General features: G+C 31.6%; 1 protein-coding gene across 4 annotated transcripts in view; it reads right to left on the bottom strand.

The window, feature by feature from the left end:
* LOC149481299 (Ig-like and fibronectin type-III domain-containing protein 2) overlaps nt 1-12934 on the bottom strand; it is a 173751-nt gene that overhangs the window by 44761 nt on the left and 116056 nt on the right. For all 4 annotated transcript variants that reach the window (XM_089705523.1, XM_089705525.1, XM_089705521.1 and 1 more), the window contains 2 exons: nt 12559-12623; nt 1121-1187 (listed from right to left, as the gene is read on the bottom strand). In XM_089705523.1, coding sequence (XP_089561649.1) covers nt 1121-1187 — 67 coding nt within the window. In that variant the 5' untranslated portion in view covers nt 12559-12623. The remainder of the gene's footprint in view (nt 1-1120; nt 1188-12558; nt 12624-12934) is intronic.

Here is a 12934-nt window from a genome sequence, read left to right on the forward strand (position 1 = left end):
AGTGATATTGCACTGAGCAGCTGTATTTTTTATTTAAACTTTATTTATATTTTATAACTATGTGTAATGCGTTTCTTGTTTTCTATCTGTTTATTAATTTGATCTATAGCCGATGTCCTGTGAGACTAGTGAGTTTTAGTACGGTAGGACGCAAAAAATTAAACAGGGTGACTGGTAAGACGTCAGACGCATTTTGACAGGAGCTTCTTCTCATGAAACTAAACAACTTTTGTTCTACAACTTTGCTTAATTCGTAGAAAAAAAATTGGACTTTGTATGGAAATCGGTCAGCTGATTAGCGAAGTTTCCTCACAAAGTCCAATTTTTTTTTACAAATTCAGCAAAGTTGTAGAACAAATGTTGTTCAGTTTCATGAGTAGAAGCTCCTGTCTAAATTCGTCTAACGCCTTACCTTTCACCTGGAATAAATAAATAAATATTCAGGACAATTTTCACACACGGCACGATCTGATCCCATACTAAGCTTTCGCTTGTGTTATGGAAACCAGATGGCTGATAAACATACATATTATATAATTTTTAAATAAATACTTATATAGATAATTAACACCCAGAAACAGAGCAAACATCTATGTTCATCACACAAATATTTGCCCCGGGTGGGAATCGAACCCACAACCTCTGGCTTGGAAGGCAGGCCACTACCAACCAAGCCATCCGGTCAGTCAATTATTACAAAATTTACCTCAAATAATAAATTCTTACAAAATATATTTATTGGCATTCCGTTAAGCTTTGAATCAATTAAATGAGCAGTAATGACCGCCATTAGCTTTGCTATAGTCGAGGAAAAATCTCGTAAAGTAAGATGGGATCCAATAATAATCTTGTACCTATTTGTTTTGTGTTTTGTTCTTTTGTGGTATTCTTACAAAATGAGGAGTAAAGTTTTATTACAGACCTAAATGTTGCAATTAAATTTTAATTAATATACAGTTTGTGTTATATTTTACAAAAATAATCTAAATTAATTCTGTTGTTTTTAGAGTTTAACGAATATTCTGTTAGGATTTTAGTCCCTATACGAAATATTAGTCTATTTTTTAATGAGACAGCAGGCTTTTTAAATGTTAAAAAATTAAATAATAATAATTCTTACCATCTGATTGTGCTAGACAAGTAGAAAGCGCGGCCAATAGAGCTACGCTGAGCGTAAGCGCTCTCATCTGAAACAAAAACATTATTTATGATTATTTCTTTTACATAAAAACATTGTTTATTATTTTTTTAATATGGATAAATAACTCGCGGTGCCACCCGCCGGCAAAGGCAAGTATGTATTTACCAATAAATAAATAAATGTCTATAGTTATAGTGGTTATGCTATGAAAGAATACCAAACACATACATTCATTCATTCTCACATACTCTCACGTATATACTATCAGCAAGATAAGAATATGATAAAAAAAATACTTATTTAACCAGAGTAAACTGTGACATGAGGTATTGAACAATAATTAAAAAGCAAAAACGATTTTAAACGGCACATTCGGCGATATTTTAATTTTATTCGATGCTTTGATCATTATTTATAGAGTTTTACCGTGAATTCAAAACGGTTACTTACACGTGGTCCGCTCAACTCTGTTCCAGGAAATATTATATATTACAATACATGTACTGTTTACTGCGCATGACGTGACGATATTCCAAAATCCTATGTTTGAATTCATGGGTCAAACTTGGAGATTTGATTTGTATTTTTACGTGACAGTGACATATTATTAATAATTGAGATTCGCTTCAAAATTAGAAGAACGTGTTAAAATATTTTTTTAAACAAGTAATTGTAATACCTAGAGACATTTTCAATAACATTTGTTTCTTCCTATCAAAATTAAGTATACTATACAGATTTTTTAAAATTTTATTGGGCTGACTAAATGAAGCGAAGTTTTGATTCCTCCGTGCACTAGTTAGATGGCAGAAGTATGGAAAGAAACGTTAATTCGTAGGGCAATATGACGGCACTTAACTGAATTTAAATTCCTAATAACCACAGATTCGTGTGAAGTAAGCAAATTCAAAAGCCTACATTAAAATCTTCTACTTGTCGAAACTCTCGAAACAAGGTTTTCCTTCTTCCTGAAACTCTATGGTATGGCAAGCCCCTTAATATAAGCTTTTCCTCATGCAATCGGCATGGTTTCAGTTAAAAAGAAAACATTAAGCTTGGGAACCGCCACGTTGCGCGGGAAATGCGTAAGCGAACTCATAAATTGGTTTATATCCAGGGATTGTTGCGCTGTATCCGATATTTACAGTATTTTAAGCTTCTTTCTTTCATTGTTATGTATTTTTAGGGCTCTCGCGAAGGAAGAATTTATAAGATTACTGTATATAAGGTAAATGTTTTATTTTAAGGATGTTGAATTGGATATATCGAAATTTCTTTAGGGTATTAGAAATCGAATTAAGACAAAAAATATAAATATTTCCACCATTTATCTTTTACGATAGAGCACTCCGTTTAAAAGTATTTCATCGCAATATTATTAATGAACATACTATTTTCCAAGCCTATCAATAATATTTAATGTATGGGTAATGTCACACGGTTCTTTGCACACCATTTCACCATGCTAAAACTAATACGAGCGTAGCACTAAAATTCCAAAGCCCCTATTTCCCTGAATACTATAGTCGTGTTAGTTATTGTGAAATACCCCGTGTAAGCAACAAACTTAAATTAATTTACAAAGTACCGTGGAACGTTTTAAGCCGCTTACCGTTTTTAGGGTGGGTTCATGCGACTCGACCGCTACGAGCTACGACTGCTACGCATGGCATAAGATGTGCTACGCGCGAATTTGGCATGTGCTACGGGGTAATTCTTTATATTACTAGTATAAACAGTTAGTTCTTAATTCTGTATAATTAACAACTATGAAAAATAATAATGTTATATTCTCGTAAGGAGAAATCGAAATGAAAAATACAATTTATTGGTGATTCTCTTTTACACTATTCACAAACGCTCCAGGCTTAATTTTTTGGAATAATAATTACAAATAAAATGAATCCAAATCCACGCTGGCACCAATTTTATTATTTTAATAAATAAGTTGCATTGTATTGCAAACAATGACGTATTGTATAGTTTGTTACAATGTTCAATAATTGCTGTGGATAGTTTAGCTCGTTAAATGTAACAAAGTCAATCGAACAAAACAATACTACTACTGTCACAATACCAACTATCGACAGTCCTTGATTTTCTTTTATGAAATATCTCCGAAGTCAACCGACATAATTAATTCAATAAAAAGTTATTTGGTTATTTCGTTTATCTGCGAAGTCAATTGACTGAGGAATCAGTAATTTCAAATCATTCATAATTTACAAAAATAAGAATTAACTTTATTATTGCAATGCGATACTGCGACTAGTCGTCGCCCTTTTTATTCAGTATAACACACCCTAGGCTTGGTCAACCACTATTAATTATATATTAATCAAACATACTTATAAACTGTACCTTACTGTTAGAATTTATGTTTATATCGCGTCTAACCCAGTTTTTGTTGTCCCTATAAACACAAGAGTTTTAGTAAACACAGTATGTTTGACCATATGTTACAACGTATTTCATAAACGAATGAAACAATTTGATTTGCGCTTTGTAATCTAAAATCTTATTAGAAATTAAAGTAGTCATCCGTTATACATCTCTAAGGGCCGATTTTTCAATGCTTGGATAAAACTTATTCGTCGAATAATGTATAAAACTACCATTTTAAAAACGTATTCTAATTGCCCGTATTTGACGGTTTACGTGACATTTTAATATTATCGTGTAATACTTTATTGGACGGATTAGTTTTATCCAAGCATTGAAAAATCGGCCCTAATTGAAACTAGCACCAATTCTGCCAATATTGTAGCGAAGAATTCCAAATATCCTTTTCTTCTTTCAAGTAACATTTCTGAACAACTCCTTTATCAACTAGTTTTGAAACGTTAATTAGTACACGTTCCAGTCACATGTTCATGAAATTCCATTAATTATAGAGGTGTTTAAAATTAATTAACACCTATTTAATTAACTTTACAAACAAACGTTAATTATCATCACACGTTTTTAGCTAAGGGCTAATCTCATTACCGAAACATCTTGAGCCTCTGTAAAATGGTAGAAAAAACAAAAGCTATCCATTGTTTACAAAACAACATTGTCGCCGAAAAAAAATAATTCTTAAGAAATTCAAATACATCATCATTCATCGCGTTATCTCATTGTGATTAATATCACCGTGAAATGTTCCTTTTTATTTGAGTGTAAAATTGTTTTCATATTCCCAGACGTTTCTTTGCAAAAATGAAATGAAAATGTGAGTATTTTGTTACCTGGAGAGGAAAATTATGTTATTAAATCTATTTCAATAACTGGCTTTTATTTGTTAACTATTTTGCGTTTGAATTGAGCGAAGTTTATTCGTTAAAACTGTGCCAATTTTAATCTGAATCCCGATCGTTTTTCATATAGTTTTGCATTGATAACAGTTAGGGAATTATTGGTTTTTCTATGAATAACTTTATTATTTATGTACTTTGAAAAAATCGTTCATCGTCGATTCAAAGGTTGCGTGTACCAATCTATCTAAGAGACTTGTGGTTAGGTCACGACTCACGACCCATTCCGATAGCCTAGTATTTTAGTTTAACTACTAAGGTATACAGGTGCATTTTATCATGGGTTTCCTTTGCAAGTTTTCAAGTTATTTAGTTGGCAGATCGTACATTATGTACGTGTTTTAACATACGTTTATGGCATGCTAAACAATTTACATTATCTTTTTAAGGCAATAAAATATGAACTGTATGTAATGTTATTGATAACAGTAACTGTTTGTATGGTTTTATATTTATTGATTGTTTTCTTAAATTCTAGAGACATAAACATTATGAAATGTAAAAAATATATCTAGCCCAGTAGAAAAGGAATAACCTTTTACAACTTTGTTGAAATAGCTAAAACCAAGCACTCAACTTACAATTTCAGAATCCAATAAATTTAAAATTCATCATTCAAACAATTTCAAATATTTTACCTGAGTTTTAAAATAATTCTCCATTTCGCGAATATTCAACCCTACCTAACCTTTAACATTTTGATTTAAGCAAATAAAAAGGTACGAAGACACAAAAAGCATCTAAATATGTATGTAATTAAAAATGTTAAGCTCGTCCTAGTGTACCTAATTTGTAAAGCTAAATTTAAACACAAGGCAAAGGATTCAGGCACATTTCGGCTTTTCAGACCCATTTTCGACGAATTTTGTTGTGTTGCGTTGAGTGTTCATGAATAATTAATAGTCTGGTATGTCCGTATTTTGAAAACTATGAAAAAAAATGTAATTAAACTTCTAATGGTCTACGGTAAAATAAAAAGTGGTAAATTTAGTAGCCGCTGGCCAGTGAGACTGGTTACTTAACTGTTTTATATAATATCTGTGGATTATTGTTTTCATAACATAGTTAATTAGGTTTACATATTCTCTCTGTTCCACCTAAGCCCATCGAGATGTTTACAATGGCGCCAAAAAAACAAAAATCTTTTAATTTAGAGGGAAGATATCTATAAAACTATAAAAATTCAAGCACTAAAAAGGATGTAAGGAAGCAATAAAAACACACTAAATCTAGGAAACGTTTAACGAGCGAAACTTTAAACCAATTTATCAAAGGCTTAACAACTACACAATTTATTAACAAAAAACGTCAAAATGAGACCAAATGAAAAATTCTACGCAACCTTTTTCCGGCTCGTTCTAACAAGAAATATGCTGGAAAATTTTTAACACTCATTTATTCATGTCATTTGGTAGACTGCGTTGGTTCCTGTTGTTTTAATTATGCACAAAACAGACAGAATATGAATGAAGCTAAGTTTATTCGCTTATCCTGTTCGTTTGTATTGTTAACTTTTTTTATGAAAGATTTTGTAAGAACTACTGAATATTTTTAAGGGCCTACTTATTGCTCTTTTTGATACGGACATGATATTGTTTAAATAATATTATTTATGGGTGACCAGTTACGCCTATGCTCCTTTGTTTTTCTGTCAAAAAATCAACCATCCTGAGATATTATTGTTTATTTACAGACTTTAAAATGAATAGATGCGTACAGCTCACTAAATATTCGCAACAGACAAACCATTACCTTCAATTGAACTTCAAAACCAAAACTTGGACACCTTTTGTTGTACTAAATATTTGTTTGAAACTACAGAAATAATTTGGAGACTATTTAAGTTATGCATCAAACTATAGTCGATTCAAGCGTGCTCCAGGCGAATTCGGTTTCAATTAATCTTGCACTATCTCTTGGTATAGACAGACCTTTGTTTGATGCACTTGATAGTCTATTCAATATATTCCTTTATTAAATACTAGCTTTCCGCCTGCGGCTTCGCCCGCGTTTTCAAAAAAAAACCCGCATAGTTCCCGTTCCCGTGGGATTTCCGGGATAAAACCTAGCCTATGTCACTCAGAAATGATGTAGCTTTCCAACAGTGAAAGAATTTTTCAAATCTGCCAAGTAGTTTCGGAGCCTATTCAATTCATACAAACAAACAAACAAAAAATCAAACCTTTCCTCTTTATAATATTTGTATAGACTAGTTCCTGCAGCGTCAAGTACGTATTCATAGAATATTGTTATGGGTTTCAGAATATTGGGAGATGCATGCCAAGATTTAGATAGAAGATAAAATGTATTATGCAAAATTTTTATGAATCTATATTGCAATTTCGTACAATTATTTTGTGTACAGCGGTAATTATAAAAATTAAAATGTTGATTATAATTATTTGAGTAACCTACAGAATAAGAAATTGCAAAGCACTTTTTACAATAGACATAGCAATAACTTACATACATTGAAGCGATAAATTATCTAACTAGGAAACAGTAAATATTTTTAATATATAAATAAAAGAGTTTTTTTTTTAATTTAATAAACGTATGAAAAACGATGGCACATATTTTTAGTTCCGTTCCAACAAGCAGAAAAATTCAACAATTAGTAATTATGTTTGTAGACATTATTTATACAACACAAAAATTACAATTTTGTTTTATCCAATATCAACGCATTGCAATTGTTACAAATTGCATAACCTTCGTCCAATCTACGAACACAACTAATCACACTTTGTTAATCGTCTAGTTGACGGACGTTAGTTTCGCTAACAGCTGGATCAAATCGATTACTTGTTAACCACATTTATTTATACGAACGATTATATTATGCAGAATTTGATAGCTATCCCTATGCAGTATAGTGGATAAAAATTGTCTTTCAAACACTATATCCTAAGATATATTTAAACATACACAACTTAGTAATCACTACATCAGAAAGTCGCTGTCGCTGTCTGTCCGCCCCTATGTTTGCTTACATCTTTAAAACTAAGTAATGAATTTAATGAATTTTTTTTGCCATCTAGATAGAGCGGTTCTCTAGGTTTCAATATATAATTTGTTAAGTTTTCTACAAAGCGACTGAAGCCGCACGCGGAAACCAGTCTATTATAATGTTATAATAACCGATGGGACAGAATTTTGGTGACTCGAATTTTTTCACAATTTCAAAGTCAAGCTTTGTAAACTAACACAACTTTGATAATATATACTCTTCCACATTATTCACAAAAACAATCCCTAGTCAGTCCACCAATTAAGGTCCAAATAAAAGAGCTAGAAAATTCTACGGATGCAAATTGCTTCGGGGCTTGTGGTTACATAATTTTGTTCATATGTAATATATTTGAATGAATGAATGAATGAATTAATTAAAATACTTTATTTGCACCAAAACAAGGAAACAATACGAAAAAAACACATACAAACAAACACGTACAAAAAGGCGGCCTTATCGCTAAAGCAGCGATCTCTTCCAGGCAACCTTTAGTCGAGGATTATGAGAATTACGTTTTATGATGAGGTTGATGGTGCAGAACACAAAAATCATTACATAAATAAGTATAAGACTACACATAGTATACATATACATACATACGGATATTATAAAGATAAATAGTAAATATTTAGTTGCTTTTTAAACTCATTCAATATATATATATCAATACATATAATAAAATTCTAGAAAAGTGGTGTCTGTACAATGAAAATATGTAAAAAAAAATTAGCAGGGGTTATTACTAAATCGATCCCAAACCCAAAACTGTTGTTAAAAAAAATTTTGTCTGTTTGTCTGTATGTTTGAACACGCTAATCTCAGAAACGGATTATCCGATTTAGATGCGGTTTTCACTAATATATTGTGGTAAGCTTCATTTAACATTTAGTGTTTATTTCATGTCAATCGGTTCATAAATAAAAAAGTTATGACCATTTAAGTAATCACAGCGAACATTTGCTAAGGCATTCTATACATGAATTACTTTATTACGTAAATTATACGCTAAAGTTATTCCTTGACATCTCCAGATGATCATATCGAAAGTCCCCAAGCGTGGGGGGGGGGGGGGTGGTTATGCTCAGGGGGTAGTAGGGGGGGTCAAAGGACCTTTATTTAGATTTTTGCTCATAAGTCTAAAACCTGCACAAATAGCATTATGGTTACTTCTAGGTAAATTTTATACATATATAAAAGGTCTTTGAAATTATGTCGTAGGTATTATATTTTTAACCCCCGACGCAAAAAGAGGGGTGTTATGTCCGCTATGTGTGTTTGCGTGTCTGTCTGTGCCAACTGCCACCGTAGCTCGCTAACGGGTAATACGAATTAGATGCGTTTTTTTTGTTACATTAGTTGTTTATTATATTATATAGGGGTAAGTGGGAATGAAAAAAACGAATGATAGTTGTTAATGTAGGTTGTTAATGTAGGTTATACCCAAGTGATATATCAAATGAAAATAGACGACATGTTTGAAACAATTAGTCAAATTTTATCAAAATCGGTTCATCCATTTATTTGATATAGGGGTAAAAGTGGGAATAAATAAATGAATTTTATCAAATATACTCAAGTGACGTATCTAATGAAAGACATGACGTGTAAAGTACAATAAGACAATCATATTTTATCAAAATTGGTTCATCCATTTATTGTATATACATAATATGTAGGTATATAAGTGGGAATAAAAGTTGTCGAATATACCCAAGTGGCATATCAAATGAAAGGGCATGACCTGACGTGAGAAGTATAATGAGGCATATTTAATCAAAATCGGTTCATCCAATAATTATATGTAGGGCAAAAGTGGGAATGAGCAAAACGAATGCTGTCTGTTATACCCAAGTGATATATCAAATGAAAAAAGACGACCTGTCAGAAACAATTAAGTAGTCCAATGTTATCAAAATCGGTTCATCCATTTATTTAATATACTTAGGGGTAAAAGTGGGAATAAATAAATAAATTTTATCAAATATACTCAAGTGACTTATCTAATGAAAGACATGGCGTGTAAAGTACAAAAAGACATATTTTATCAAAATTGGTTCATCCATTTATTGGATATAAGTAAGGTATAAAAGTGGGAATAAAAGTTGTCAAATAATATACCCAAGTGGCATATCAAATGAAAGGGCATGACCTGACATGAGAAGTATAATGAGGCATATTTAATCAAAATCGGTTCATCCATTTATTGATTTATAGCGGTAAAAGTGGGAATGAATAATCGAATGTGGTCAAATAATATAATCAAGCGGCATATCAAATGACGTGTGAATTACAATTAGTCATGTTTTATCAAAATTGGTTAATCTGTTTATTACATATAGGTAAGCATATAGGGCACCTTAGGGGTGATAGTGGGGATAAATAATCCAAATGGAGTACCAAACGAAAGGATATGACATGTAAATATATAGGTATGATTAGACATGGTTTAGATCAAAATCGGTTCTGCCATTTACTAGGGGTGAAAGGGAAAAGTTGAAAGTCTGTGAAAGTAGAAGAAATATGGGAGCGGGAGAATAACCACATCCTGGAAATTTTGAACTCTTCTTACCTAAGTTTTATAGCTCAGTTTAGTAATAAATTTTACTAACAGTTCTTTTGTGCTATTATTTATTTTATTTCTTAACTTTATAATAATGTGTAAGTACTTATAATTTAGTTGTATATGATAATACGTGTTTCAAGACGTGTTTACTCAATAATTGTGTGTTAAGTAGTAACTACTATGCAGTCACTATTCCACGCGGACGAAGTCGCGGGCACAGCTAGTTATGTAATATATTTTCGTGTTTGTAGAGAACAACTTTTTAAATATGAATTGTAATTTGATTAAATTTTGATTGCAATAAGTCTTATTTATTTTTACTACAGAACAGCTTGCTATTTGAAAATATTAAATATAAGTAATAAGTTCCTTTTCAAGTTTCGTTTGCATATATATACCTTAATCGGAGTAAACAATAAAGTACATTCTCATTTTCTCGTAGTTTATTAACTTGGACTAATAATGTCCTCTCCTAAGTGATTAATGATTTATTTCAGTTTAAAGGTTGGATACCCAAATTTCCCATAAATAATATATATTAATTGAAGAATCGTGTGTCTCTATTAGAGACCGATGTCAACTTATACAGAGGGGTTTTGGGGCAGTACTTTAATAAGTAGTTTGATAGCATTGAAAAAACTTTGAAAAGTTGTTTGAAAATTATTGTAAACTAGCATCCGCCCACGACTTTGTACGCGCATCCCCGTTTTTCCCCGATCCCGCAAGAATTTCGGGAAATCCTTTCTTAGCGGATGCCTACAACCTAACATCTACCTGCATGCCAAATTTCAGCCCGATACGTCCAGTGGTTTGGGCTGTGCGTTGATAGATCACTATATCAGTCACCTTTGAGTTTTATATATATAGATTATAGAAAAATCAATCATGACCCGAGAGGCATGACCGTTCGATTGCTGACGACGAAAAGACGCGGGTTCGTAACCTGCGATAGATATTTTTTTTAACAAATTTCAGTACTTCAGGTGTTGTATTACACACTCAGAAGTAGAAATCAATGCCATTCAAGCAAAAATTTTTATTAAAAAAAATCAATTGCAATTTGATCCTGTTCAATGGTTTATTTTTAACTCATTCATAACAACGACAAGTATAACATGAATTAAACGCCCTAAAATGTTTCCCTCGTAAGCTTACGTTCAATTAAGATGTATTTTATATATTATATATTTAATACCATTGTTACTTCTATTTTTGGCTATTTTGTCTGTTGCTTGGAAATTTTATAAATGAATACATTTATAATAACAATTGTTATTGTACATCTTTTTGTTATTAAATAATATTAACATGACAATAATCATACTTAAAGGCTTTTTATGTGATATTTCCACGAAAGCTCTAAACCTAAGGTGTGATTTCCTAGAGACTAAAAGTCAGTCTGACAATACTTAAAAAGCTTATCACAGACTTATGCAAATCAAATCAACGAATTTATAACGAAGCACCACACACACACACACCCACACACATACAAACCGTACCCTATTTATAAGACACTACACACACACACCCATTCATTCACCAATTTAATAAATATAACAAGATATCACATAACCACACGACGAAGGATACAAATAGCTCGTCATGAAGTCCGAACCAGATAAGTGACTAGATTTATTTCTATCGCAATATAAATAATTCAGGCTAGGGCTGTGATATATTATGTCCAATGGGAACCGGGGATACGTATTCAAGGAAAATAGGAGATACGTAATTCAATTTGGTACCGAACGCTTTTGATTTTGATGTTGATTTCATTATTAATGTCTATTTTGGGGTATTGTGGTACCTATATTGCCCGAAAGGTATTGTCGAAACCAATGTTTGGTAATGTATTTTTCGCTGTTGTATTTAATTAACCGAGAATGTTTATTTGCATACGAAATTGTAAAATCACGTAAGTTTCTTATATTTTTATTAATAATACGCAAGTCCACGTTTTTTACAATAACAGAATATTATAATTATTTATAACTGATTTCACCAAAACATTTTCACAAATAATTGGTAAGTCTCACAATTTCATAGCACTTTTATCATCTTACTAAGCGGACAGTTTCGCGCCGAAATAAATGGTTAGAAATTTATTCACCAAGCTTTAAAATTATGTATATTGATGCTATAAACCATAGTTTTTTTTCCTTATTTTTTGGTTACATGTAAAACTGTTAATTTATTAATAAACTAGCGGTTCGCCCCGGCTTCGCCCGTGGTACATATTTCGCAATAAAAGGTAGCCTATGTTCTTTCTCAGGGTCTAAAGATTATCTGTGCCAAATTTCATCAAAATCGGTCCAGTAGTTTATGCGTGAAAACCATACATACATACATACATACAAACCTTTCCTCTTTATAATATTAGTATAGATTAGTATAGATAATTTCAGTGCTTTTTACATTATAAGAAGGCAAATGCATTGCATAGTAGTAATGCTAAGTGCGCCGTCGATAGAGATATTGATAAATAAATAATATGAATAAATAATGTTTTTCTATATGTATAGTTAAGTTGAAAATAACTTACGTTTATGTTAAGGGTTCTAGACCCTGGTGTTGAGCAGCCGCTAGCTTTCTGAGTGCATGCGAGACCTGTAAAAAATAAACAAACAATGTATTATTTATCTATGCTTATATTATACACACATGAAACACGCTAATATCAGGAACAACTGATACGATTAAAAAAAATCAGTACTAAATAGCCCATTTATCGACGAAGGCTATATATTATCACACTGTAAAACCGCGGAGAATAGCTAGTGTGAGATACAATCGGTGTGCTTTAAAATAACAAGCCAGTGAGACTTTACGTTATCAACTTTACAAGAATCATTAATAAAGCTAAAATATGTTTAAATTCTTCGCTTATTATTTATATTAGACTTGGGCTTATAATTGCG

The sequence above is a fragment of the Colias philodice genome, chromosome 17 (genome assembly GCF_061535455.1).
Source record: "Colias philodice isolate Cphi_HAF_F1 chromosome 17, ilColPhil1 Martin Lab GWU primary, whole genome shotgun sequence".
Taxonomy (NCBI): domain Eukaryota; kingdom Metazoa; phylum Arthropoda; class Insecta; order Lepidoptera; family Pieridae; genus Colias; species Colias philodice.